This window comes from Akanthomyces muscarius, chromosome 1 (genome assembly GCF_028009165.1).
Source record: "Akanthomyces muscarius strain Ve6 chromosome 1, whole genome shotgun sequence".
NCBI lineage: Eukaryota > Fungi > Ascomycota > Sordariomycetes > Hypocreales > Cordycipitaceae > Akanthomyces > Akanthomyces muscarius.
Window position 1 is genome coordinate 3501349 of NC_079241.1, and position 25932 is coordinate 3527280.

The following is a 25932-nucleotide window of genomic DNA, read 5'->3' on the forward strand; positions in this document are numbered from 1 at the left end:
GGGAATTGTGCTATTTTTTTCATCTATGGCATTATTCTATTTTTGCGGCAGCTATGGGTCCTTCACAGTGAGCTCATCAAAGTCATCCAACAGTTCTCCCATGTCGACCTGCGGCGAGTCATCTTCGCCGTCGTCAGTCTCAGCCATGCTCATTTCTTCCTCTTCGCGCTGCTTCTCGCTCTTGTACAGAGCCATAGCAGCACGGAGGTCCTCGTCCTCCTCAACATCGCGCAAGAACTGCTCGTATTCACGATCCATGCGCTCCTGGTCGGACTTCTTGGGAAGCAGCTCACCCTCGTCCTTGTTCATGCGGCGGAGCTTCCAGCTGCGCTTCTTGTTCTTCTTGCGGCTGGGGTAGTGCTTCTTGACGAGCACAACATCGGGCAGCATGGACGAGTACACGTTTGATGCCTCCATGGCCTCCCAATCGCCGTTGTTGAAGTTGGACCCGTTCAGCAGATATCCCATGACACTATCGCCGGCCTGTAACAGACCGCCAAGATGCGTTCTTGTGAAATATGTTGTGTCATTGGAGCCAAGATCAACAGCGCGAGCAACAGTCACCTCACCAAGACGCCACTTGCCGTTGGTCTTGCCCGTCAGCTCAACGTCCATGACAATAAACTCCACCAGCTGCGAGGAGTCGGCCAGGGACGAGAATGGCGCTCGCCAGTAAATGGGGCAGCTAATGTCTGCAGTCTGCAGGGTCTGAGGGTCCATGAGGTAGATGGCAGTACCAATCTTGTGGCAGAGCACCAGAGGAGTAATGTTGCCACTCTGCTTGGCTAATCTGATGGGCATGGCGACCAAGTCGTCTTTACATATCGGTACCAGCTCGGCGGAAAATGTGAACTTGTATGATGTTTTCGAGGTGTGTGTGTCGTGCGAAATGAGCTCCTGCGACGTCTTGACTGTAACGGGGACTACGGAGTTGAGAAAGTCGATGAACTTTTCGGCTTGGTTCTTTTGCGAGAAGAAGAAATCGATGCCATCCTTGGCTTCTCGAATGTTGAGCGTATCGCGGTGAGCGCCGTGCTTCATGATCAGCTGCTCGAGGAAGAGGAATGTGCGCTTGTGGAGGACCTTTTGGCGGACCTGGACGCACGCACGCCAGACGTTGGCGGTATACGACTTGGCGCATTCAGGGCACTGCTGTGTGGCGACAACATAGAGGACCTCGAAGCTCTGCTGCAGCAAGACACCTTCGTTCACCTCATCCTGGATGGTGAGCTTGACCTTTATTCTTCGCGAGTGAGGCTCCGTCCACACAAAGCTGGCGTCGACGATGCGGACCTTATTCAGGCCACGCAGCTTCTTGAGGCACAGGGCCAGGAGTTCGCGTGACTCGGGAGGGGCCACGACCCAGCTGGAGGGGGGCAGCAGCCATCGGTCGCAGTCTCGGCAAAAGTTGATGACAGCCTCGCGCTGGACGCCCTGGGAGATGTCGATGGTAAGCTTAACGCAGTCGTAGCAGAGGGCACCGGCAGAAGTCGTTCCGTCGATCGGGGCACCGCAGTTGCAGCAAAGAATACTAAGTAAGCCATTTGTCAGTCCTCAAGTTTGTTTCTTCATGGTGTCGACACGCCCACTGCGGGGTGATTAGTTTGGAAAAACTCACGTTGCGCCAACCTGGTGTTCTTGGGCCCCGATGGACACGGGGGCGTCGTCTAGATCCATAGACATCTTGAAAACCGGCAATACAGCTCAAAATTATTCTCCAGAAGATCATGTACCAGAGACTCTCAAGAAGTCTGGCTTGGGTAGAAAAAAGTGGTAAAGAGTCACAGCCAAAATTTTGCCCCGCCGCTTGATAAGCGGGCAGAAAAAAAAAGTGAGAAATCTTATCGCAAAATGTGGAGTGGCAATAGTGACAGCGCCCAACGCTACAGCGGCGTGGGCGGCCGGCCAAAATTAACCATATGCAGTTATCGGGTCTTGAAGAAACAATGATCATGTATGCTCAAAGTGCTAGATATAATATACAATATGCCATTTAGAAAATCTTGCTCAATACTCTCGTGACCCGTTCAGGTTGCTCATCCGTATCCGTACTCTTCTTTGCCAGGGGTATTTGCTTAAAGGTCCTCGTGTGCTGCCTCTTGGGCGCCTCCTCGCCACCAGCCTGCTGCTCTCCTCCCTCGTCCGCAGCCTTGCGCTTCCTGGCGGCCGCCGACTTTGCGATACCGTCCAGCACCTTGCCCTGCTCGACGTTGCGCACAAACTCCTTGTTCTCGCGGCTCGTCTTGCTAATCTCGGCGCGCATGCGGCTCGCGCGCTCCGCATTCTCCGTCGAGATCTGCTCCGTCAGGTTGTGCCACTTGAAGCCCTTGAGGTAGAGCAGGTTCCAGATGTCGTCGCGGTAGTAGCTGCCCTTTTTGCCGCCAATGGTGCGCGCGTTGAGCAGCTCGCAGACGGCCTTGGCGTCCTTTTTGCGCAGGAACTCGACCCAGCCCTCGGTAAAGGACCGCTTCTTGTTGCCGCCGGCCTTGACGCGGCGCGCGTGCGCGGTCGGGTCCTCGGGCGCGAGGAAGATGCGGTTGATGGCGCCGTAGGGCTCGAGGAGGGACCGCAGCTTGGCGGGCTTCATAAAGGGCGGTATGCGGGAGAGGTAGACGACGCCGGACCGGTGCACGGCCTTGTCGCTCGTGACGAGATTCTTCTTGGTGAGCGGCCGGGAGATGCCGGGGATGTCGCTTTGTATCTTGGGTAGCTTGATCTTTTTCTTTGTGGATTCCTTGTCTTTTGCGGTTTCTGATTCCTCCTCGGCGCCGTCCTCTTCGTCGTCATCGCCGCCGTTGCGGTGCATGTCGCTCGCATCCTGGTCAGAGTCGCCATCTTCATCGGGGCTCAGCTTTCTGCGCTTTGTGCTTCGGCTTCCGCCCTTGGAGATTTCGTTGTCTGAGTCATATGTATCAATGTGATCGCTGTCGCTTTCTGAGGCATCTAAAAAGTCGTTGACGTTTGGCGCCATGGTTGTGCCTGTGTTATACGAGTCTGATTATTTGTCTTGGTATGGACTTTACCAGGCATAAAAAAAGTTGCTGGGTACCTTTCCCATTTATCGATATGCCAGTGTCGGGGTATTGCTTTACCGGAGCATGGAGGGGTCGAGCTGGGCTACCCTGGAGGTCAACCGAGGTATTTTGCAACAATTTACCTGGGCTTTTTCCAAGAGTGGATGAATAAACTGGCCGACTGAAGGCATCAAAATTAAACCAGAAGTAGCTTTGGTCTGCTATTGGGGTTTGTCTTGCTGCTCACACTGAATCTTGGCTGAAGTAGCTATGACGTTGGCGACGAGCTATGAACGTGGGGCAAAATATGAATCCACGACAGCTTTCTGACAACTCCCCTCATTCACTTACAACCCATCACTGTACCTGACATTTTTCCGATTCAAGACTCATCTGTCGAAATGTCTGTCGAAGTCATCAACACCATATCACCCACTACCGGTGAGACCGTCATCACCCGCAATGGGGTGTCTTCGGCCGACCTGGACCTGCTGCCCAAGGTGGCGACTGAAGCGTTCCACAGCTTCCGCAAGACTACGCTCAAGGAGCGACAGGAAATAGTCAAAAAGTTCCTCAAGGGCCTCGCCGATCGTGAGGCGGAACTCGCAGAGGAGCTAACCGTGCAAATGGGCCGACCAATCGCGTTCACTGGAAAGGAGATCACGACTGCCGTGAAGCGAGGCGAATACCTCCTCAAGGTCAGTGGGGAGGCCCTCCAAGATACCGATGGCGAGGCAGAGAAGGGTTTCAAGCGATTCATTCGCAAGGTTCCAGTTGGTCCTGTACTAGTCATCTTTGCATGGAATGTGAGTCTGTCCTTGTGTTCGTGTCCGTGGCCATTTTTGGCGACGGGCTCTTTACTACATTGCGAAGGGCGTCAAGAGTAACACATGTCTCAGTACCCGTATCTGATCCTCGTCAACTCTCTTGTGCCTGCCATCTTGGCAGGTAACAGCATTATCCTAAAGCCCTCCCCGCAGACTCCCACCATTGCGGAGCGCGTCTCCGAGATTTTCACTGCCGCGGGTCTGCCCCAGGGCGTCCTCCAGTACTTCCACTGTGGCTCGCCGAGCACCATGGAGACGATCGTGCGGGACCCCAGGATCGAGCTTGTGTGCTTCACTGGATCTGTCGCCGGCGGTCTCTCTGTGCAAAAGGCGGCCGCTGACCGGATCGCCAACATTGGTCTGGAGCTTGGTGGCAAGGATCCCGCCTACGTACGCAGCGACGTAGACATTGACTGGGCCGCTGAAGAGATTGTAGATGGCTCTATATTCAATTCCGGCCAGAGCTGCTGCTCTCTAGAGCGTGTGTACGTTGACGAGAGTATCCATGATGCTTTTGTTGAAGCTGTGCAAAAGGTGCTCAGCGGCTACAAGCTGGGTGACCCCTTTGACAAGAGCACCCACATAGGACCCGTCATCTCGACCCGATCCAAGGAGGCCATCGAGGGTCATGTCAAGGACGCCATCTCCAAAGGCGCCAAGGACGCCACGCCGGCGAACGAGACATTTGACAATCTGCCGGCCAAGGGTAACTTTGTGAAGCCGACCCTGCTGACCGGTGTGGACCACAGCATGACTGTCATGACCGAGGAGACATTTGGACCTGTCATCCCCGTGATGAAGGTCAAGAACGACGCTGAGGCCATCAAGTTGATGAATGACAGCGAATTTGGTCTCACCGCCAGCATCTGGACCAAGGATACCGACAAGGGCTACGAGCTAGCCGAGGACGTGGAGGCCGGCACCGTGTTTGTCAACCGGTGTGACTACCCCAGCCCTGTAAGTGAGACCCAAAACCCGACATCGCGGTCGCAAGCGATGGCGATGTTCGTGTGACTGCGTTGAGACATGCGAGGAAAAAGCAGACAAAGGTGACCGAGGCTAACAAATGTCTGTGATACAGGACCTGGCGTGGACTGGGTGGAAGAACTCTGGCCGCGGCCATACGCTAAGCAAGTTTGGCTTTGATGCATTTGTCAAGCTCAAGAGCTTCCACTTGAAAGACTACCCGAAATGAAGATATCTCTGAGCTGAGACAATTTTGTCGTTGTGGAAATTGTGGAAGCGAGACCGATAACTGGCGGACCCATGACAAATCTACATAGTAAACAGGATCTTACAAGCCGACTCCGGTAATGATGAATTTCGGTGCGCGTATTGACTCTTTTGTGATCCATTCTCTGAAAACCTCATGTCCACAAGGAAACAAAGCTAGCCCAAAGAGCACATGCCAGCGAGGCTTCAAGTGCGCTATTCCCATCTAAATTCAGGCGGGCGGATCGAGGCTATCTCGGCAGACCGACCGAGCTCCACCTGCTAGGCCTTGCCGGGTACCGCGGTCCTACAGATCCGGGCAAATACTGGTATGAGATGCACTCATCAGCCTTTGAGCTATTTGTACCTTCTTTTACTTCAAGTCTACAGTCTATTTGCTGGGACGTAATGTGCCACTTTGAACGGATCATCGGGACCAGTCACCAGAACCGGAACCAAAAATAGTATCATTACGACTTGCAGTCATTCGTGTCCATACATGCGTTGCAGGTCATTCCCCTAAATTTTGCAGCTCTTGAGCCACATGTAATCCCCCATTTGGCGTTTGGTCAAGAATGCCAACGCCTCGCCAACCTCCACGCCGTGTAGCTCGTTCCAGCTCCCAAACTTGGTCTCAAGATCTAACCCCCTCGAGCTCTTGGACATATCAATGCCCGTCGACTCCCACAGACCTTCCAAACCCTCCGTCGATTGTGCGTCCCACTTCTGCAGGATCTGCTCCGGGTCCATGTCGATCATCTCTGCCAGCCTCTGCACCGTGTCGCCCTCCAATATGTCATCAGCGTCGACGACGACGGGATGCGTCTTGCTGATCGACAAGTTGCCCACCTCGGCACCGGCAGTTGATGGTGACAATAATGTAGCCGCCTCATACCACTCAAAAAGCGCTCTGGTGAAGTGCAAACTCGTTGACGAGGGGGCATTGCTCCGCCACAGATCCGGCGCGGAGGGGAAGTCTATTGCGCGGTAGTACGATTCTACAACGAGGGAAGGGTGGCGGATGAGGAACACGGGCGCAGATGACAGAAGCATCTCGTCAGATAGCAAGGTCGGGTTGGTCCGGGGAGAGGGCGAAGCGAGTCTTCTAGCTCCGTGGTGAATTTGAAAGGGCACACATCGCTCCTGAAGCCGGCAAAGAGGCGTGAAGGGTTGGTCATTTCCATAACATGGCTCTTCAAGAAAAAGGCATGGCCCTGCAAGAACCTGTTCAGTATCGCTGTTGCTTGGCTTACTGTTTGGGGAGGAAGAATGGCGAAATGTACCTTTTCATGAGCACCTTCACGTGCCGTCGTCATATCCTGATACCCAGCCCGCAGCATCTCCAAATACTTGCCGAAGCTCTCTGCGGGAGACTCGACGTTACATTCGCTGAGATGGCTCTGCGCATATTCAAAAGCATCGTGTAGGCAGTAGGTAGACTGCTCCCAGCCAGTCTGGCCGGAGAGGAGCTTGACGAGCAGATTGGACAGTGTGCGAGGGGAGCTGAGAAAGAGTACATCGGCGGGGCGTGACTTGGCCATCGCTCTGGGGGTTGGATATAGACGATGACTGGTAAAGGCAAGGGGAGCCAAAGCCTTGGCCAGGAAATTTCTGACTGCGCAGTTTCTTCGTGGACTCGCTCTGGAGCTGAAGAGTGTTTGCGCTTGATCCTGGCGCAGAAGAATTGCGATTCAGCTGGCGGATTACAAAGACCGACGGGTACAACCAGGCCGGATCAGCTGCGGCTGTGAGACACATTACACAGTCGCATCTCTGCAGACCGCTGCGAGAAGACGCGATTGCCTAGTCATGCCGTTATCTGAAAGCCTAACACTATAAGAACAAACAAAAAAGCTAGCAACTGTAAATATATGCTAAGTTCTGCAGAAAGATGTTTAATTCAGGTAAGAGGGTGTCTACAACAGCCGGTGCTTGCTGGCCGTCACCAACCCAACTGCTACTCTGCCGATCAGTCGCTTGACAGCTGCGGAGCTCTTCATTATGAAGGAAGGAAAATTGACTGGCCGATATTTGGTTGGCCGATTCCCTTTTTACGGCGAGAGGCCCTTCGCGCGATGTCGCGTTGCGAAGGAGATTCTGCCCTAAGGCGAGGCCATATGGCCGAGCTGTGCCGTTCGCTGCTTAATTGTTCATGTGACTTTTTCGCATACCAGCCTGCCCGTCCCCTTGTTTGCTCTGCCCGCCTTTCCCAACATCCCTGCACTTCACATCAACGCATCCAACGTCGGACGAGGTTGGGGCGAGTCATGTTGGGTCAGGAGCTCCGCGCCATTTAGAATATCTTACTCCCTTAAATTGGCCAGCGGTCTGGATTTGCCATGTGCCTTCCTTCCAAATCGTCGGCTGCAAAGAGAGTGGAGCTATGGAAGAACTGCGCATACTGCTGAAGCTCGGTGCGACTCGCAAACGCAAAGGCGTCGGGGGCAAACCCGAGCTTCAAGTAATGCCATAGACAATGCTCAAACCATTTGACCCCTAGCGGTGGTGGACAGATATCTTCAAGCTCGGGGTTGTCCATCATATTTCTATGCCGATAATTCAGTGTCTCCAGTGTCTCGGCGCTGCGTCCATAAGGCGAGCGAAGCTTGCCCCAACCAGTTCCTGGCTCCGGAGCGGCGCATGCTGTAATGGCTGGCTTCTCAGTCCATTTTAACGTCTTGGGAAAGTAAGCGTATCCTTCTTCGAATGAATTGAACAAGACAATCAATTCTCTGATTTGCTTGTCTCCGTCGGCTTTATTAACGCACTACGGCGGGTTGTCATCGCTCTCCGAATCGTGTTCAATAACAAATGAGAGGGTGTTCTCACAAGCCTAGAGGACTTGCGCCAGTTTCCACACAACCAAGTGCGCGCCGAAACGAGACATTTCCAGAGGGCCGACAATGAGGGAAAGCTCAAGGGACACTTGTCCAGAGTGCATAACTCGCCCCAGCCGAAGCCCCGGCCGAAGCGATCCTCAAAATCGGCCCTCTCCTTCGTCTCGAAGAGGATGCCTTCCAGCAGCCACGCCCCGGCCCTGCGAAAAACAGCCCCCTCGCTGCTGGGGCTTGACAGCAAGTCATAGACTGCAAACTTGCGGAAAAACTCTAGGACTGGCTCGTCGCATGTGCCCGGCGCATCAGCGGCCGTGTCAGTCTCGAAAAATGGCCGCGTGTAGGAGCCGACCAGGCTCGCGCTCAAGACCAACGAGCGGTAGATGGCCCTGCTCACACGAGCCTGCCACTCTGCTACGCGCTCGGGCTTCCTCCGGCAGGTCACCTCCCTCCGATGGACACCTGACACCGTAGGCATGTTCCACGGTGTCCATGTGAAAAAGGCAATTTGCATCGCATTACCGAATTCGACGAGCCTGCAAGCAGCTTCCAGCTCGCCGAGATTGGGCGGACGTCGAAAGCCACTCCATTCGCCGGGGTAAACGTCCGTCGGCGGCAGGTCACCACACCTTTGTGCGTCGTCAACTTGCTGAGTTATGCAAGACTGAAGTAGCAAAATGAAAGCGAACGTGTTAATGAGGTAAGAAAAAATGAAACAAAATACTTTTGGTGCTGTATTGGACCTTGGCTCTAGCGCTCTCTCGACCTGAAGTCCACGGTGCTTAAAACAGTAAGATAACAAAAGGTTGCGAGCACTCTGCCTACCAAAGTGATAGAAAGTGGTTTTAATATAATAGTATTTTTTAAACCAATAGCTCTACAATCAACAATGCCGCTAACACCTAGCTCGATCCCATCGTGGGATTTGGCAAAGACAAAAAGCTAAACATACAACAGCCGGTATTCGTTGGTCGTCACCGACCTAACTACTAATCTGCCGGTTAGTAGCTTGATAGCTACAGAGTAGACGGGATGTCTTCACGTTTGGGTGAAAAAGGAATTAGTCGATGTTTCCCCATCCCCGTCGCCTAGCTCGTTAAAGAAATACTTGAGCGTAACGATGCCGAAACCGTTTAAGACGACTGTTTTACCCAACGATTGGTGATCGACATCGGGCTTTGACCACTGAGAGCATGCTAACTGCACACACTCGAGGCCGCTGTGCGCGTTCGCACTAGTCCAACCGCCATAGATAAACCTCATGATAAGTCCACTTCAATTTATTTCTATCAGAACGATTAGTGAAAAATTAAGCTGTTCCCCGGCCCCTGTGACACTCCCAGGCTTTTCGGCTATAAGCCGAACGACCTTTGCCCGGGAGCTATTTCTTCGACACCACTGCCCTGGCTAGGTCTGGCTTACGCGTGTCTTGCGAACACGGCTCTGACCTGCAGAGCGCTGGCTCGTGTCACGTCGAATCCCGTGAACGCGTGAGCTGTTGGCGATGCGACATGGCCACAACACTTGAGCCTTTGATCTCCAAAAGAGAATGATTACGTCTCAACACGGTACGTACGCACTCAGCTCTATCTCAGCTTCATTCGCTAGCAGCTTTGTAGCACCATTTGCTGGATCCGGTCGGCGTCGTATAACTGAGTTCCACTCTTTTGCAATCCCACTGAGAGCACAACAAGGCTTCCAATAAGCTCTTTGACAATCTTCGCTCAATCTCCCCAGGTAAGCGGGGTAGAGTTGGCCACTTTTGAGACCTACCGAAATAAGCGGGCTACCTTTTGATTGTAGTCATAACTGACTGTCCTCTTGAGGCGAAATCTAACTACCCCTCCTTTGCTATTTTCACATTGTTGTAGAGCTGTTTCTCACCGTCCAGGCAAACGGTGGGCTAAAGCAAGACAGCCACCTATTAAAGGCCTGACATTTGTCCATCGCCCTATACTCGAGTTTTCAAAGTTCTTACCTATTGAACTGCCCTCCATGACGCACAGCAACTCCCCGCTTAGTCAACACAGGCGTGAGATCCGACTTGTACGCTTCCTCAGCCCTAGCATCTCAGAATCTCAAGATCCGCCCGGGACCATCCATCTCGAACTCCGCCATGCATCCCTCGACGACGAGAACACGCGCTATTGGGCGCTATCGTACGTCTGGGGCGATATCGCCGACCCAATTATCATATATGTTAACAATACGCCAATCTTGATCCGTCGCAATCTTTATGCCGCGCTCATACAGCTGTACAAGGATACAACAGCAGCCGCTACCGGCCACGCACCGCCATGGCTCTGGATTGACGCTATCTGCGTCCAGCAGCTCTCTGTCGAGGAGAAAACCTGGCAGGTTAGGCTAATGCAGTACATCTTCAGCCAGGCGGAGGCAGTGCAGATGTGGCTAGGCCCGGGGACGGAGAGGTCCGATATGGCCATGGACTTCATTTGTCGTTTTGGGCCAAGGGCTATGGCCACTGGTATCTTGAATGTGGTAGCCGACCCACAGAAAAATGCCTGGATCCAGAGTTGGGCTAACTTTCAGAGAGGGGCAAAACGCGAGTATGCTGGGGCACGCATAATCGAGGAGAACAAGGGCTTCCGGAAGTTGGTTGATATCGTATCAGAGTTATCTAACGATGTAGACTTCCGGGACGATTTGCGCGATGCGGTGTCTCTGCACCCTGGCCCAAGTCAAAGCTTGCCGATCGCTCTTGCTATCTCAGATCTAATGACTCGCGAATACTGGAATCGCATCTGGATCGTGCAAGAGGTCGCACTCGCATCGAAAGCTCGTGTTCTATGCGGCACTAAATCTGTGCCGCTAAACATCTTTGACTCAGCACTATCAGTTGTCGACATAAGTCCGCGTGGCTTCACAGGCGGTCTTTCTGGGGTATTTTCCACATGCATACCGCTACAAATCCGCCGAAGGTTGATCTACAACAAGATCAAGCCAGCATTGCCTGATATACTTATACATTATACAGCACCGCCGGGCCGGCCATTCTACTCCGCTTCAAATCCACGCGACATTATCTTCGGGATCCTGGGCCTTATCTCAGAGGACGATAGGCTAGGGCTCGTAGTGGACTATCATAAAACCGTCGCCAGGGTATTCACTGAGGTCACAAAGGCACTCTTAGGATATGCCCCCAAAATGGGACATAGCAACTTCAGCTTAGAATGGTGCTGTCCGAGGAGCAAGCCTTTGTCCTATGAGAAAGTCCATTTACCGTCATGGGTGTGCGACTGGTCGGCCTTAGGGAGATACGGCTTCCGAGTGTGGCCCGTCAGCTATGATCACGACTACGAGGCTGCACTAAAGCCCAGCACTGGGGTTTACGACCCTTCAAAACCATGCGATAACTGCCCAGAAATTCTACGCCGATCTGGATGCCGCGTCTCAGTGGTGACCGAGGTTGCGGAGCCTCCAAGGCTATACCAGCAAAACGAGTGGTCTGTATCACAATTGCCAAGTAGTGAAGCGCCTAATTATCTGTCTTCAATCCACCAATTTGTCCATCTTGGTCCAGAGAGTGGACCTGCAGAAGATTACATATGGCGTACAGCGTCCATGGGTGATGTACATGGCCGGCACCACAAGTGGGATAAGATGGAAGATGCAACAGTCCTGGAGGAGGTGATGCTCTTTCTCCGTAAAATATGGAGAGGAACTCCTGTCGACGCTGCGGCCTTGACGCCTGCCCAGATAGACTACATTGAGGAGGGCACTCCGATCTTCTATACAGGCAGAGAGAGCTGCATTCAAGACAAGATTGACAGACTTGCTACACAGCTACCATATATTGCAGCAACTGGCGGTCGCGGGAGGACGCTCTTCAGGACCAACAAGCTCATGCTCGGCCTCGGTCATGTCGCCGTCCAGCCTGGAGATATCGTTGTCCTTCTTTGGGGAGAGAAGTCGCCATTCATTATTCGCACGAGAGAAAATGGGGGTTTCACATTTGTTGGGGACGCATATATTGATGGGATAATGTATGGGGAATTCCTGAGAACGGAGCCACTCCAGGAGGTATTTGACATTTACTAAATAAGACCTGCTTTATTCTATATTCTACTCAAGAGCTATTCGCAGGCTTTATCATTAACATCGGGGCGGTTTTTCTCATGGCTTTGTCAACGGATCGTGTCAACCGATACAGACCACCAATTGACTGTTTGGCTTGGGCCAATTGCTTAGGGTTAGCAACTTAGATTCAATTGGTTGGCGATAATTTAGGCCAGCAACATGGATTAAGTGCGCTTGTGGCTACGCCGTGGACAAAACGTGTTACTCGACGCGCAGAGGTTTGAGATAAATTTGTAAATTTGCTTGATGATTACGGAGTAGACATGCAACTTTAGTGTAACGATGGCTTAAATCTAAGTCACAGCAGGTCTGTTTCTTAGGAAGTGAGTCAGGCCTGAAGCTACAGGGTAGCACGTTTGAGCTGTATCGTAAGTCGGTCGTTAAGAGTAGAACTCTTAATAGTGAAACTATTGTAAAACCATTACTTAGATTAATTAATAGAGATCTAGACTATCTAGCTATAAGAGTACCTTCTTCTTAAGTACTCTTCTATCTCTCTATTATAAGTTTTAGCTCACTATTATTACTAGTAATTGTTATGGACTGACCCTAGGGCGTCTGCGGATAGGCGTCACAATTGTTATTAACTCTCTTAAGGAGAAGAAGGAGAAGAAACGGGAAGACAGCGAGCCCTTTCCGTTTCGTAGTGGTCTAGGTTTCGTGCGGAGTTGGTGCGGAGTTTAGCCGGGGTCTTAGCGAAGTCGACCCGGAGCTCGGCCGGCTGATACCTAACCCGTGCCATCTTAGTCATAATGGTGGGCCAAAGCCCAGTACCTTTACAGTAATTATAGTATACACTACTTATTATACTTATTAGTAGGTAAGGTAATTAGTTATATAACTAACTATCCTAATTAGGCAATCTATATACGCCTATATAGTTACTATCTTAGGCCACTCCTTGTCAGGGACCTCGAAGCTATATAGTGGATGCTAGGGATACTCGGCTACGGTCTGGTATTGCTTGATCTTTTTGATCTCTGTGGCCGAGTGGTTTACCTAGCGCCCCGGTTCCTCACAGGATACCAGACCGTCACGGTGCACTGTATTAAGGATTGCGAGCTGAAGGCGCCTAGAAGAGGTCGCTGGTTCGAATCCTGGCTGTGGATATAGTTGCTAGGTTGGCTGGGGTATTACGGTACGGGGTTATCGGTACTAGCGTTCAACCAGCTAATCTTCGTCGCGCTGATAGGTGAGCTGTGGAGGCGGCCACAGGGAGCCTAGGGGTCCTAACACTATATACTTCTAGGTGGTCTAACAGGTGGGTAAGACCTATAGTAGCCAGGGACGGCTACGTGGAAGGAAGGGCAGCCTGTCAGGGACCTCGAAGCTATATAGTGGATGCTAGGGATACTCGGCTACGGTCTGGTATTGCTTGATCTTTTTGATCTCTGTGGCCGAGTGGTTTACCTAGCGCCCCGGTTCCTCACACTCCTACACTCAGTTCTATTCTTTATTAATTTATAATATTAAGGTCTTAATTTCTAGATTTTAATAGAGAAATCCTTATAGTTAGTTCTTATTAAGTAGTTTAGTATTATTATTAAAATATACTACTCTCTCTACTATCTCTTAGACCTAGTTATACGTTAGAGAGAGGGCTACCTTATCTTAAAGTAAGATCTAGCTATAAAGATATCTCTTTTAAGTACTAGAAAGGCATTATATTTACTTAAATATATCCTTTTTAACCTATTTTCCTTCTAGCTAGCTACTAAGTGTTTATTAAAAGATTCCCTAATATCTTCTAGCTTTATATTAGCTTATACTACTAATAATATTTTAAATTATATTTTAAAGGTCTTATTTAGTGTATTTAGTATCTATAATAGTCCTATTAAAAAAAGAATCAAATAATAATAATATTTATATAAGTTATTATAGTTATTATAAGAAGGTGATAGGGCTGGACGCGACGAGTGAGAGTGGCTCCCAGGTGGGTTGGCTCCTAAGTGGGTGCCCGACGTTAGCTTAGATTCAAAACAGCCAGTCGGGTACGCGTTTAAGCGCCCTCACACAGTGCGGGGTCGCATGCCTAAATTCAAGCCATTAACCCCCATGCTCGTCTAAACATTTTCATCTGATGCTCAAATACATTATTAAACTTCTAAGTCGCATCCTAACAACGCAGACTGCAAAAGTATATTTTCAATATTTTTTTTTAGTTATGGCTGCACTGCCCAGAAACAGGCTGCCGCCCCGTCCTAGATCTCGGTTCGACTTTGATATTGCTATCATATGCGCCCTTCCTGTTGAGGCGGACGCTGTAGTAGCTGCCCTGGATTATGTATGGGAAGATGATAAGTCTTCCTCACCATATGGAAAATCAGCCGGTGACGCAAACGCCTATTCGACAGGAGCTATCGGTCGCCACAATGTTGTTTTGATCCATCTCTCTGGAATGGGTAAAGCTGCTGCTGGGAACGCTGCTGCCGCCTGTCGAATCAGCTTCCCTGGGATTGAACTTGCCCTGATTGTCGGTATTTGCGGCGGTATCCCTCGGTATGGCGATTCAGATATTTTCCTAGGCGACGTTATTATCAGCACCGGAGTCAAACAATTTGACTTTGGGAGACGATTTCCAGATAGATTTGAAAGTAAGGACGACCTTGACAACGCCTTGGGAAGACCATCACTGGAGATCAGATCGCTGATATCCAAATTAAAAACGGTGAGAGAAAAAGAGCGCCTACAAACGAATGCGAAACTATACCTTGAAGAGCAGGCAGCCAGATATCCAGGCGCTGATAATGACCGGCTCTTTGCGTCTGAGTACCGCCATAAACACCAAGATCCGTCAGAGTGCGACATCTGTGCCGCTTGTACAGCTTCTTCTCATCCGGTTTGTCAAATGTCAACGAAGATTGGATGCGCGACGCTCGGCTGTGGTGTGGCCAACGCTATTCCTCGACTAGTTCGAGCCAGTGAACAACAGCCGGTTTATCCATCAATTCATTTTGGGACGATCGCCTCAGGAGATATCGTGATGAGATCGGCAGAAAACAGAGATGAAGTCTCTGATAAACCAGGGGCAATTGCTTTTGAGATGGAAAGCGCTGGGGCGTGGGACCTGTTCCCGTGTCTCGTTATCAAAGGTGTATGTGACTACGCCGATAGTCACAAAGATAAGACATGGCAACCGTTTGCTGCTCCTGCAGCTGCAGCATGTACAAAGGCATTCCTTCACCACTGGATTCCCAAGACACAGTAAGCTCGCCGGCACCTATATCTTGTATATGGACAGGTGCTAAATTTCCTAGCGCTATTCTCGACGATAATGCAGCCATTGATGACAGCACGCAGCGCATGCGCCAGCTCTTAAGCAGTTTAAAGTTTCCGGAGCTGAATGCAAGAAGGAACAAAATTGATTGCAGCATTTCTGATACGTTCGAGTGGATATTTGAACAAGATTATGACACCGCCGACATAATGGCGACTGACAATGAATCTGAGTCTGCATATGAAACCCACGCTGAAACAGAAGTCTACAGGCTCAGAAACCACGCAGGAAATGGTCAAAACATAGCGCTTGTCCTACCAAATGACAGCGAAGCTTCCAGCATACGAAGTGGAACAGAATCTTACGACAGTTTTGACGTGAAGTCCCGGGAAACCCACGCTCTCAACCTTCTTGAGTGGCTCAAGAGTGATAAGCACCTCTTTTGGATTACGGGCAAACCGGCATCGGGAAAAAGTACTCTACTGAAGTTCATACTGTTGCATGACAGGACAATGGAACTTTTAAGAGAGTGGAATATAAACGTGCATATTCTCTCTCATTTCTTTTGGAAGCCAGGAAGCGCACTACAGCACAATTTCCAAGGCTTCCTTCTCTCTTTACTATATCAGATTTTATCGGTGGATATCGATTTTCTGCAGCGCTATGTGCGACACTCCTCTGATAGCTCTGTCAAGGACACAAACTCGGATTGGGATGTTCTCGAACTCGAACACGTTCTTCTACAATGCGTAGCCGAGTCTACAAGGCCATTCTGCATTTTCATCGACGGCATCGATGAAATGAGTCCAGATAGTGAAGTTCACAAGGCCTTAAATCTTATCAAGAGATTCCCGCCCTCTCAGATTAAAGTATGCGTATCCAGCCGCTGCGAACGGCTCTTTGAGCTACATTTTCAATGCTTTCCTACGCTGGTTATGCATGAAGTTACGAAGCACGATATGGTTGTATATGTGAACACTAATATTGACAACCGCGTCCTTCAGAAGCCGAAGGCTCTGAATATGCGAGAAATTGTTGCAACTTTGGTTCATCATGCCGATGGCGTGTTTCTTTGGCTTGTATTCGCCACAGCGTCGCTCATAAAAGGGATCCACAACGGCGATTCTGAGGAACACATTTATGAACGATTAGCCTTGATGCCGAAAACGTTAACTGGCCTTTATCGAGATATGCTAGACAGGTCTAGCGAGGACTTTGCACTCTACCACCCTACAAGCGCCGCTATCTTTAATATCGTTCTCCATGGTAACCCTTGGTCCAATTTCTATCCACATGAAGCAATATCGTTATTTGAGCTGATGGTTGCATTGGATGACGATGTACTGGACTGCTACCTAGTTCTGGCCAGGCAACTTCAAGTCGAAGATATAAAGGAAAAGTGTGAGGAAATGGTGACAACACTCAAGATTAAATGCGCAGGACTTTTGGGGACATCTATCTCAGATGATTTCATTTTGCGATATTGGCCGCAAGATAAGCCATCTGACGTTCTAATTCCGTACTCAGAAATGGCTGTCGACTTCATCCATCGCACAGTGGGCGACTTCCTCGCGGACACCACAGAAGGACAGGCTATTTTGAAGAAGGCAAAATTCTCGGAAGAGGAGATGCTGGCGAGAGTACTTAAAGCTGGACTCGTTCGCTGCCGCATGTTTGTGAGACCTCAGCACACAATCAATACTGTCAAAGATGTGTTGACAGCTTTGTGTCAGCTTCGAGACCAACTTCAATCCGGTACATTGTCATGCCTTCTCTCCAGTACTTTGAAAGCCTTTGAAGACGGCTTCTTAGAGCTTGGGGAGTGTTATCTATATACATTTGACACTATCGAAGAAGAATTCCTGGTGTGTGCAGCGGAGCTTGGGTTCGATGAATATGTCGTTAGCCACCTCCCAACAAGCTCATCCACAGAGCTGCAATCGTTCGTCTTTCTCCGGTGTTGCCAGACAGCTCGCTTTCAGCCAGACGATGAACTAAGCTCGCGACAACATTTTCTGATTCGTCACTTTCTGGACACGGGAATTAGCTTCGAGGCGCCTAACCAGTCGAAAGGCACTGAAAGCGGCTCTATTGTGAACCGACAAACGCTCAATGCTGCTTGGTTTCAGTACTTGCTTTCTGCTCTGTCATGGAGTACCGTTCGAATGAATGGTAACCACGGTTTTACTGCGGAACTGGTACTAGAGACGTGTACAAAGTTTATCGAAGCTGTAGCAAGTACAAATAAGACGATTACAGCCGTATTCAAATGGAATAGCCACTATGGGAATTTCGATATACCAATAACAATGACAACTCTCCAATGGCACGATCGTCAACCACTATCTTTTATACGCAACGGTCTCGAGAACTTCATTGTTCTGGAGATCAGCGGGCGGGAGCTTTTTGAATCAGTCTTGAGTCGCGCCAACAAACCTCATCACACCGAAGGTGAGACTCGCCGAAGATGGCCAGTCATGAAGGCGTCAAAGTTTGGAGTTCAGCATAAGATGCTAATATATAGTGTTTCCAACGGAGATACTTCGGATTTACTCTTGAAGGGGGTGAAACTCTGGCTCAAAACCAGCTTTCTTGGGTTGAATCACAATGCTGTATATCAGCTTCAGCGACATATATCAAGCATATGCTATGACGCTGTACAGGAGGCACTATCAATTTCAGACCCAGGGGAAGACTTAAAAGCATTTTTAAGTCAGTGGAAAATGGAAAGCTGCACCCTCTGGCGCACAAAGCCCACAGAGGGAAGGGCAGCAAAGACGGCGAAGTTATCTCAACCACTGCGACGGAGTGCACGCATCGCTAAGATCAATGACGAACCGCTCTAGAACCATAATCAAGAGGCAGTGGAAGAAACCCTCGTTATTTGACTTAGTGGAAAGAGCATTTGACATAGTCATACTCTGGAAGATAGGATCAATAACTAGTTTTCAGAGCCGGGAGCTCGAGCCGGGAGCTACAGAGTGGGTACGGAGTAATCCCAACTACTCAGCGTTGTCCTCTTAATACAAGGGCGAATGGTTGATACTGGGTTTCATTGATAGCAGCAATAGGAATCGTTGTATGACCTGCGTTTCGGAATTCAAAGTGTTGTATTAATAGCCGAGGTGGTTACAGAGTGGTTTTAGTTTTATTGTCTAACTAGTGCAAGATTCTTTCAGCATTTCGAGCTACTCCAGGTTATGAGGAGGATAAAAAAGTGTCTGAGACGAGGCAGCAAACCGGCGCTATTTTTAGGCATAGTGGACAGCAAAACTTTGCCCTAAAGCTACTTTTGAAGTAGCAAAAGCTTAAAGGATGTGATTGACGCCTTGGGCGGCGGCTAGTAATGTAAAGTAGTTTGTCCGTGGCCAACTTTCAATTGAAGGAGATGGCCTAGCCACCAGGTTAGTACACTGTGGTAAAAAGGACGCACACTAGGTATCTATAGTAGCGTCGGTTGCAAGACTCATAAAAATGGCAGTTGGCCGCTCTGGAAAAGGAGCCATTTACGTCCATTTTTGGTGGAGTTTAGATTGTGGGAGAGAGCTAGACGGGACGCGGTATTCTCTACTGCCTGTGGTCGTGTGTACCAGCAACATGCGAAATTCGTCCTATATCGACGAGCCATAACTTGGGCAGCAATGACGGGACCCGAGGCTGTCATATTTTGCGCCCGCATTGAAAATACACCAGATACCGTCTGAGATTATTTCTCGAGGGGCTTCTGATTGTTTTTTTTTTCATTGAGCCGGCCAGAAACATGAGTCTTGTGCAGGCTTGATCTCGTTGCTTGCCCCCCGAACCTTTCGTATTACCTCTCTTGCCCGCACGTATCTAGCTAATCTTTTTCTTTTTTTAAATTCACTTCTGTTAAACCCTGAATTTTTACATGATTGCGAACAAATCCTTTTTGCCGAGGATCCCCTTACCCTGAAGCAGTTCATTTGTTGTCCGCATGTCGTGCTTTAGAACGTTGCGCAGCAGGCGCATCCAGGGGGCCGGCATCAGTTCCCGATCGAAATGCGAAATACCAATCATGTTGAAAATAAAGATGCATCATCTTACCAATAGCGATCTCCCGTGCTTGTTCAGCTGAGTCCCGTGGAGAAAACAAAATGACAAATATTGGTCAGGTAGCACAAACAGAGATGTGCTGAGCAGAGGCTGCGTGAACAAAAAAGAGGCGTCGTGAAAAAGAGGCGCAGCTCCGAAAATAGGCTCATCAGACTTCGGAGGCGAGATTGCAAATTCCAGCTACCTGGTACGATACGATGCGATACGGTGGCGTTTCTTTCTTTTTATTATTCTCGGCAGCCTTTGGCTTTTTGCTCTCTCCTTTTGCCCTCAACTGCTCTGTGCTTCTTCTTTTTTTTTCCCCCTCGATGCGACGAATGCGTCACTCCTGTTTCGGCTTTCCTTTGCCAATTTCGCCTTGATGCGCACGCTCTAACTAGTCTTTTTTGCATTCCTTTTCTCGGCAAGATTCTCTCTCGAACGGCTGGCTGATGCAGCGACCGGTGTTTCGAGGCGTCTCGGGTCCCCTGGCCCCCATGTTTGATGAATGCCAGACAATGGGGGACCCGATGAATGGTACATGTTGGAAGAAACGCAGGAACCGTTTCCGCAGTGGGTCTGGCCATGGCTGGCTGTGCATTTTCTTTTCTTTTTTTCCGTTTATTCTTTTTTAGTCTTGGTTCGTGCCTTGCAATATCCGATTCATGATGCGACCTCCGAGGGGCGCGGGCCGCTTCGGTGCGCAGCCGGACAGGGGGAGCAAGAATTATTCAGGTTGTCTTTCAACGTTGTATAATTTCTTTTTATAGAGAGTTCTTGGAGCTTCTGCGCGTCCGTGTTCCGGGAGGACGAACTACGTGGCGGAGTGTGCGGCGTACGTCCGCGGTTCGTGCCCCTCGGCCGGGCCATCACACACACAGGCACACACTACAGGGCGTGCGATGAGACAAGCTTGTGATGCTGCAGTGCGATATGAGTCGACTTATTTCGTGCCGAAAGTCAAAATCTGGCATCCAGCGGTAGCGCAGCATTTATGCTTGCGGTACAGCATCAAGGCACGTCATTAAAAGCAGATCACGTAGCACCGCCCAAGGTACCAGCCGACGCAAGGGAGAGACTGCACGAGTGAGCCGATGTTTAAGTGCTCGCTGGGTCGAGCTTGGTATGTAGTGACGATAGATGTGGGCCGGAATTTCATCTCTAAATTAGTAATAGAACTGCTGCAGTAGTAGTTTGGAAGGTGTGCGTGGCTACAGGTAATTTTTGCTGTGCCGTTGCTATCTACAACTGTCATGTAGTTGCACAGTTGTTGAGGCTATGCTGCCCTGTGTAAGCTGTCACAAGGTGTCGCACGAGCGATACGCGTCACCTTCACGGACAGGCATCTCGAGGTCGCAATTACGAGCACCTTGAGCAGAGCTCTAGCTTTTACTAAAGATGCATCCCTTGATTTCTTTTCTTGGTCACGCCGCATTCTTTGAGGACCCCCCTTCTGCCCCCATGACCGCATCAAAGGGCAGCAACGTGGCAGCCAATCAGTGGACTGGTCTTTTTAATTGATTTTCTGCTGGCGGAGAGTAAATGCATTCCAGCACATCCCGGATTGTTGGAGCCCTTGAGCTTATAGTGGCAGGATGGAATGCTGGGTCTGGGTTTAGCGGCAGCGCTACAACCGATGGCTTGATCGTTGGTGGCCGGGGCGGAGAAAGGGGAGGAGTCGCTCGCAGGGTTTTGGCAAGCGAGCTAGTTACTCGATCTGGCTAGCATTCGTACTTTTCTGGCTCACAGAGGCTCGCTGGGGTTTGTCAGGAAACTTGGTTCTTGATGTCGCGCTACTGCACATCTGCGACGGCGGGAGCGGCGAGCTCTGCAGGGCGCGAGCTGAATGGCTGGAACGAGCGTCGACGAGCGTTGACAGATAGCCAAATCCGTGGCAACAGTGTCCCTTTTTGTCCAAGGCATGTGCTCTTGTAACCGAGTGAGTGCACCAACGCCCGTCATGTCGTGAAGATTTGCATGTGTCACCAAACGCCTTTGAAGGGATGCTCGTGAATGCGGACCTTGGAGCGAATGCAAGCTAAGTGCGTCACGAGCTTCGGGTAACCAGGCGGTAGCAACAAGGCTGCAGCGAATCAAGATGTTTGAAATATGTGCACTTACAAACTCCCCTAGCGGTATCTCACTAAAAAGATGCTGCTGAGACAAAAGTCCGCGAAATCGATCAAGTACAGAGTGGCTGGGGTGAGTTCCGAGACAAAATTATTGGGCGCGGCGCCTAGATGCCATTGGGGCCAGTTTCTGTGAGCGAAAGAGCAAAAATTTGCCACTTTTGCCAATAATTAGGCGGCGACGGCCGGGGGCAATCTCGATCCGATGGCTTCGTTCTTCTCTCACCGGTAGGTAGATTACACAGCAAAGGCGATTCGAACGGTGACGGTGACGTGTTGCACTGGCGAGAAGGTCAATGGTACAAGACTGGGGGGGAGTGATTGGCGCAAGAGGAGCTACTCCGCCCCCAGGAACAGGCGAGATTTCATGCATCACTAAAAAAGCCACCGACTACAATGCAACTAATAACGATCCGTGACTGTGACAGGAGCCGCAGAGGGGGGGGACGGCAGCACTTGTGAATATGATTTCAGCTGGTCTGGCGGCCCGGAGCAACGGACCCAATCCGAGCGGTGGCGCCGGCTTCTAGCAAGGTAACGCACAGACGAATTGATGTCTTTTAACTTGTTGGCTGCCGAGTTGAAAACGAAAAGAAGCAAGGGTTCATCTGGTGAATTATGAGCAGGCATTGCTCGGGGGCTCCGCAGTGCGGAATTATACCCAGTCAGTGTCAAGGGAGGGTACGGGTACGGATATACAGGCAATAGTAATCTCATCACTTGGCAAGAAATGCAAATACTGTAAAGGAAAGAGAGAGAGAGAGAGAGAGAGAGAGATTGCGGGCGACTAGCATGTGAATTGATTAGTTTGTCCATGTACTTGCACAAAAAAGAGCGGAATCATGTACCCATGCCGTATTGGCGCCGTGTGTCGTGCTACACAGCCGGCCAAAGTGACTCGTTTTGGTTCGCCCTTGGTTATTCCCCATGGTGATACGCAAGGAGCACCAAGGGGGTTCAGCGCTGAATGAGCGGAGTCTGATGCTATTTTCTCAATTGGTGCTGCTGTGCTGCAGATTTTTTTTAAAAAGTATATATCCCTTTGATGCCCTGTCTTCATCATTCTCTTTTTTCTTTTCTGTAGGTGTCAAGGAATGAAAAAGTCGAGTCTTGTCCACATCAAACGTCGCTTTCTTTGTTTGAAGAAAATCGAGGCAAGGCTGTGCTTTGAGCTTCTCCAGTCCATTCATTTAAACCCAAACTCGCTCTCTCTGCATTCCTATTTTTAATCTCGTCATTCATTTTCCGTTGCTTAATTTCAAGACCACATCTTTATTCCTGATACTTTTTTTTTTTTTTTTGGGGGCTTGAACGCGAGCCTTGCATCTTCCATACCTACGTGAGGCGGCTTCCCCATCCCTCACCAATACCTGAACCACCGACCTGCGCCGCGCACTTGTTCGTCCAATCGACAGACGACACCTCCCATCTCGATATCCGAAAAAAGGGCAGCAGCAGATCCTTTTTGCATTGCTCATTCACTCAACTCATCCATACCAACTACCGCTCCCTTTTTTTTACTTTTTGCTTCCTGCAGCACTTTTCTTCTTCTTCTTGCTTCTCCGTCCACTGTCTTGGCTCCAACGAGATCGCAAAACCCACATCACCTCCGATCCGCCCAGCAGAGGCGCCTTGTTCCAGAATATCTCACCCGTTGGAATTCAGCCATTTCGTCACCGACTTGCACGGGTGCTCTCCCCCGCCATCCCTTTATTTCTTATAACCAGGGCCTTGTTTCCTGTTTCTGATAAAGAGCCTCTTCTTTCTTGATTCTTGGCAACAAGCAATTATACCGGGCCGCTCAACACTCCTTTGAACGAAAGGCACCCCTGCTCGACCGCACCGACGCACCTCTTACCGCAAACACATCCAACGCACCAACTAATCATTACCGCCTTGGCTTCTCTCTCCTTTCAACCGCATCCGATTCTTTACCTTTCATTCGATTCTTGCTCAAACGTCGACCCGAGGCTCTTTAACCATTAACCTCCTCAACAACACATTCAAAAGCAAAAGCATCAATGTCCGAGTCTGGATACGCCGCTGAGATGCACGTCCGCAACAACGTCAAGATGATTTACTCGCGCATGCAAACGCTCCTCAACCGCCGCTCCAAGCAGAAGCGCGCCATTGAAATCGTGAGTCCTCTTTGTCTCCTCCAGATTCGTTCTCTTTCATCATCGTGACTAACGAGTTCTCTTCACAGTCTGCTCCGTTTGACCTCAAGCTCGAGCCCGTCTCCCTGCCCGGCGTGTCCCAAGACGAATTGACCATTCTCCGCGAAAAGGCCACCGCCAGCCGCGTCGGCATCACCGAGTACATCCCTCGCTCCTCGTCGTCCATGACTTCCTGGGAGACGCGGTCGCAGACGTTTGTCTACAACACCCCGCCTCATGCCCACGCCCGCCGACCTGTCTGGTAGACACGCACACACAACAGCCCTGACAGCGACGCTTTCTTCGATAGGCATTACCATATCTACGTGCATATATGGGTAATGGCCGTCACTAGTCGTCTATAAGGACCCTTCTCCACATCTTTTTATCTTACATCGTTCGGCGTTGGATTCTGGCTTCTTGACTGTGCATTTTTCAACTTTTTTTTTTTCAGGTCTTTTTATTTTTTTATTTTTTGGAGAAAACTGAGTTTTCCTTGTCGTTCTCAATGTTCGATTGTCTTTTCAAGCATCGCGAGATGCTTGTGTACTATTCTTCTTGGGTCTATCCAGCGCGGAGCTCGCGGGAACTCTTGTCATTTGCTCTGGCCCCGTCAACGTTCCGAGCACTCTCGCAGAATGGACAGCTGAAATTTCCGCCTGGTGCGAATTTTGCCATTGGCATTTTTTACCAAATACATATTAATAATATCAAAATGCTAAACAACGAAAGCCTGTTCTTCTCATCCATGTCCTGCTGATGGACGCTCATGGTCCCGTCCTCTTTGAATCAAGGTTCTAGTTTCATGACAGCCACCCGTCGTACACGTCCAGCTTTTCCCTCCGCACACCCTCCATTTCACCCTTGACATTAAGTAGCTTCACCTTGGAGCTCTTCTCGCTGCTCCACTTGGCGAGAAACTCGTCGACTCGCTGCTTGGTCGCCTCATCGTCCTTCATCAGCAGCGCGGCGGCGTCAAAGCCGCCCGCGCCCGGGACCACGCCGCCGTAGACTCCCTCGATGCGCGACACGGCGTCCAGAAGCTCCGTCTGCGACGCTGGCTCGATGGGCACGTCGCTCTGCTGTCCCATCTCGCGGATGAGCGCGCGCACCCCCTCCACCTTCTGCGGCAGCTCGGCCAGCCCGCCGTCGCGCAGGTTCTCGGCGAGCGCCTCGTTGCGCTGCTGCAAGTCGTCCCACAGCCGCGTCGACCGCGCGGCGTCCTGCGCCTTCCACGCGAGCACCTTCTTTACCATGCCGACCGTCTGGCTGCCGCAGTCGACGTCGCACATGCGCAGCGTCACGCCCGCGGGCATGGCGCCCAGGTCGCTGCCGGCCACCTCGACGTCCCACGGCTCGCCGTCCACCACGGACACGAGCCGGGCCGCGAAGCCCGCCGCGCCCGCCTCGGGGATGCCGTCGAGGATAGCGGGCGAGAAGCGGCGGTACGTGCACGAGCCGTACACCGCGGCAGCCACGTCGAACCCGGACCCGACCTTGCCCTGCGCGGCGCAGTGCGCCGCCTGAGCGAGGTTGTGCAGTGTCTTCCGGCCCGCGTCTGAGGACACGTCAAAGAGCTCCTTGGGCATGTAGTGCGTGAGCAGCGTGGCCGTCAGCGACGTGACGAGGGCCGCCGAGGAGCCGAGGCCCGTCTTGTTGGCGTCTTTGAGCGTCACGCCAAACTTGGAAAACCGGCCATGCGTGTCGTCGGCGGCGGCAGAGTTTGAGTAGTAGTCATTGTCCGCAAGGATGATGAGCCGGCTGGAGCTAAGCGCGTGGCTGTCCCCAGTCACCGTGTTGGCGTATGTCAAGGCATAATTCAGCGTCGTCTCGACGAATGGGTTGGGCTTTATCTCGCCTCCTCTAAAATGCTAGTCAGTGAGTCTCCATAGAGCACAGCGTTCACGTTATCAAGGCGTCGTGGGTCGCACAGCATTGCGACGTGGCGATGGTCTAGGCCCAGAATTCATCAATATTCGGAATCGGTGTGCACCTACACTTGTAATTGAGTAACCTTGATGCCGCCCCCCTCGGGAGCAAGGTGATAGCCGTATCGCCACGTCGCCTCTAAGAATTGGGGGCTGTCCACCATAATCTCCCGGAGCTGCACGCCGGCGCTCGAATGAATCTGGCCAGCAATGACATTGATGCGGGCATTGAGGCCAAAGACGAGGCCAGTGTACTTGCGGTCGAGTACGAGGTAGCCACCCGCCAGGAGCACCTTGCCGGGAGCGGAAATGGCCACGTTGGGATGCGTTACTGTTGACATTTTTTCTTTTTCTTTCAGAGGATGTTGCAGCTTTGGAGTGTTTTGGAGGGGTGGTAGATGAGGGGCAGGATAGGAGGGGGTCCAAAGTTTGACGATGGCGCCAATGCAGTTCGCAAACGA

At 50.8% G+C, this 25932-nt stretch overlaps 11 protein-coding genes across 12 annotated transcripts; 6 read left to right on the forward strand and 5 right to left on the reverse strand.

Moving 5' to 3' along the window:
* Positions 1-51: 51 nt before the first annotated feature.
* Positions 52-1683, reverse strand: LMH87_006160 (uncharacterized protein; the record flags this gene model as incomplete). Its single annotated transcript, XM_056204002.1, has 2 exons — positions 52-1531; positions 1619-1683. 2 exons carry the CDS (start codon positions 1681-1683, stop codon positions 52-54), a joined length of 1545 nt encoding a protein of 514 aa, XP_056059402.1.
* A 310-nt stretch (positions 1684-1993) lies between these two features.
* On the reverse strand, positions 1994-2971 carry LMH87_006161 (uncharacterized protein; the record flags this gene model as incomplete). Its single annotated transcript, XM_056204003.1, has 1 exon — positions 1994-2971. The coding sequence occupies one exon, from the start codon at positions 2969-2971 to the stop codon at positions 1994-1996; it is 978 nt and encodes a 325-aa protein (XP_056059403.1).
* Positions 2972-3415: 444 nt separating this feature from the next.
* LMH87_006162 (uncharacterized protein) lies at positions 3416-5036 on the forward strand (the record flags this gene model as incomplete). Its single annotated transcript, XM_056204005.1, has 3 exons — positions 3416-3820; positions 3914-4798; positions 4923-5036. The coding sequence occupies 3 exons, from the start codon at positions 3416-3418 to the stop codon at positions 5034-5036; spliced, it is 1404 nt and encodes a 467-aa protein (XP_056059404.1).
* A 536-nt stretch (positions 5037-5572) lies between these two features.
* On the reverse strand, positions 5573-6594 carry LMH87_006163 (uncharacterized protein; the record flags this gene model as incomplete). The annotated part of the gene is made up of 3 exons (XM_056204006.1): positions 5573-6030; positions 6099-6267; positions 6337-6594. 3 exons carry the CDS (start codon positions 6592-6594, stop codon positions 5573-5575), a joined length of 885 nt encoding a protein of 294 aa, XP_056059405.1.
* A 770-nt stretch (positions 6595-7364) lies between these two features.
* Positions 7365-8401, reverse strand: LMH87_006164 (uncharacterized protein; the record flags this gene model as incomplete). Its single annotated transcript, XM_056204007.1, has 2 exons — positions 7365-7820; positions 7883-8401. The coding sequence occupies 2 exons, from the start codon at positions 8399-8401 to the stop codon at positions 7365-7367; spliced, it is 975 nt and encodes a 324-aa protein (XP_056059406.1).
* Positions 8402-9882: 1481 nt separating this feature from the next.
* Positions 9883-10967, forward strand: LMH87_006165 (uncharacterized protein; the record flags this gene model as incomplete). The annotated part of the gene is made up of 4 exons (XM_056204008.1): positions 9883-10386; positions 10442-10454; positions 10538-10826; positions 10883-10967. The coding sequence occupies 4 exons, from the start codon at positions 9883-9885 to the stop codon at positions 10965-10967; spliced, it is 891 nt and encodes a 296-aa protein (XP_056059407.1).
* A 502-nt stretch (positions 10968-11469) lies between these two features.
* On the forward strand, positions 11470-11946 carry LMH87_006166 (uncharacterized protein; the record flags this gene model as incomplete). The annotated part of the gene is made up of 1 exon (XM_056204009.1): positions 11470-11946. One exon carries the CDS (start codon positions 11470-11472, stop codon positions 11944-11946), a length of 477 nt encoding a protein of 158 aa, XP_056059408.1.
* Positions 11947-14386: 2440 nt separating this feature from the next.
* On the forward strand, positions 14387-14972 carry LMH87_006167 (uncharacterized protein; the record flags this gene model as incomplete). The annotated part of the gene is made up of 3 exons (XM_056204010.1): positions 14387-14582; positions 14670-14827; positions 14901-14972. The coding sequence occupies 3 exons, from the start codon at positions 14387-14389 to the stop codon at positions 14970-14972; spliced, it is 426 nt and encodes a 141-aa protein (XP_056059409.1).
* A 1762-nt stretch (positions 14973-16734) lies between these two features.
* Positions 16735-17764, forward strand: LMH87_006168 (uncharacterized protein; the record flags this gene model as incomplete). Of its 2 annotated transcripts, XM_056204011.1 has the most annotated exons (4): positions 16735-16877; positions 16939-16960; positions 17188-17656; positions 17730-17764. In XM_056204011.1, the coding sequence occupies 4 exons, from the start codon at positions 16735-16737 to the stop codon at positions 17762-17764; spliced, it is 669 nt and encodes a 222-aa protein (XP_056059410.1). The 2 variants fall into 2 exon arrangements, with proteins under 2 accessions (XP_056059410.1, XP_056059411.1); XM_056204012.1 differs by having other exon boundaries at positions 16735-16881; positions 16939-17656.
* Positions 17765-23408: 5644 nt separating this feature from the next.
* LMH87_006169 (uncharacterized protein) lies at positions 23409-23809 on the forward strand (the record flags this gene model as incomplete). The annotated part of the gene is made up of 2 exons (XM_056204013.1): positions 23409-23525; positions 23594-23809. 2 exons carry the CDS (start codon positions 23409-23411, stop codon positions 23807-23809), a joined length of 333 nt encoding a protein of 110 aa, XP_056059412.1.
* A 537-nt stretch (positions 23810-24346) lies between these two features.
* LMH87_006170 (uncharacterized protein) lies at positions 24347-25812 on the reverse strand (the record flags this gene model as incomplete). The annotated part of the gene is made up of 2 exons (XM_056204014.1): positions 24347-25406; positions 25541-25812. 2 exons carry the CDS (start codon positions 25810-25812, stop codon positions 24347-24349), a joined length of 1332 nt encoding a protein of 443 aa, XP_056059413.1.
* Between the last annotated feature and the right edge of the window lie 120 nt (positions 25813-25932).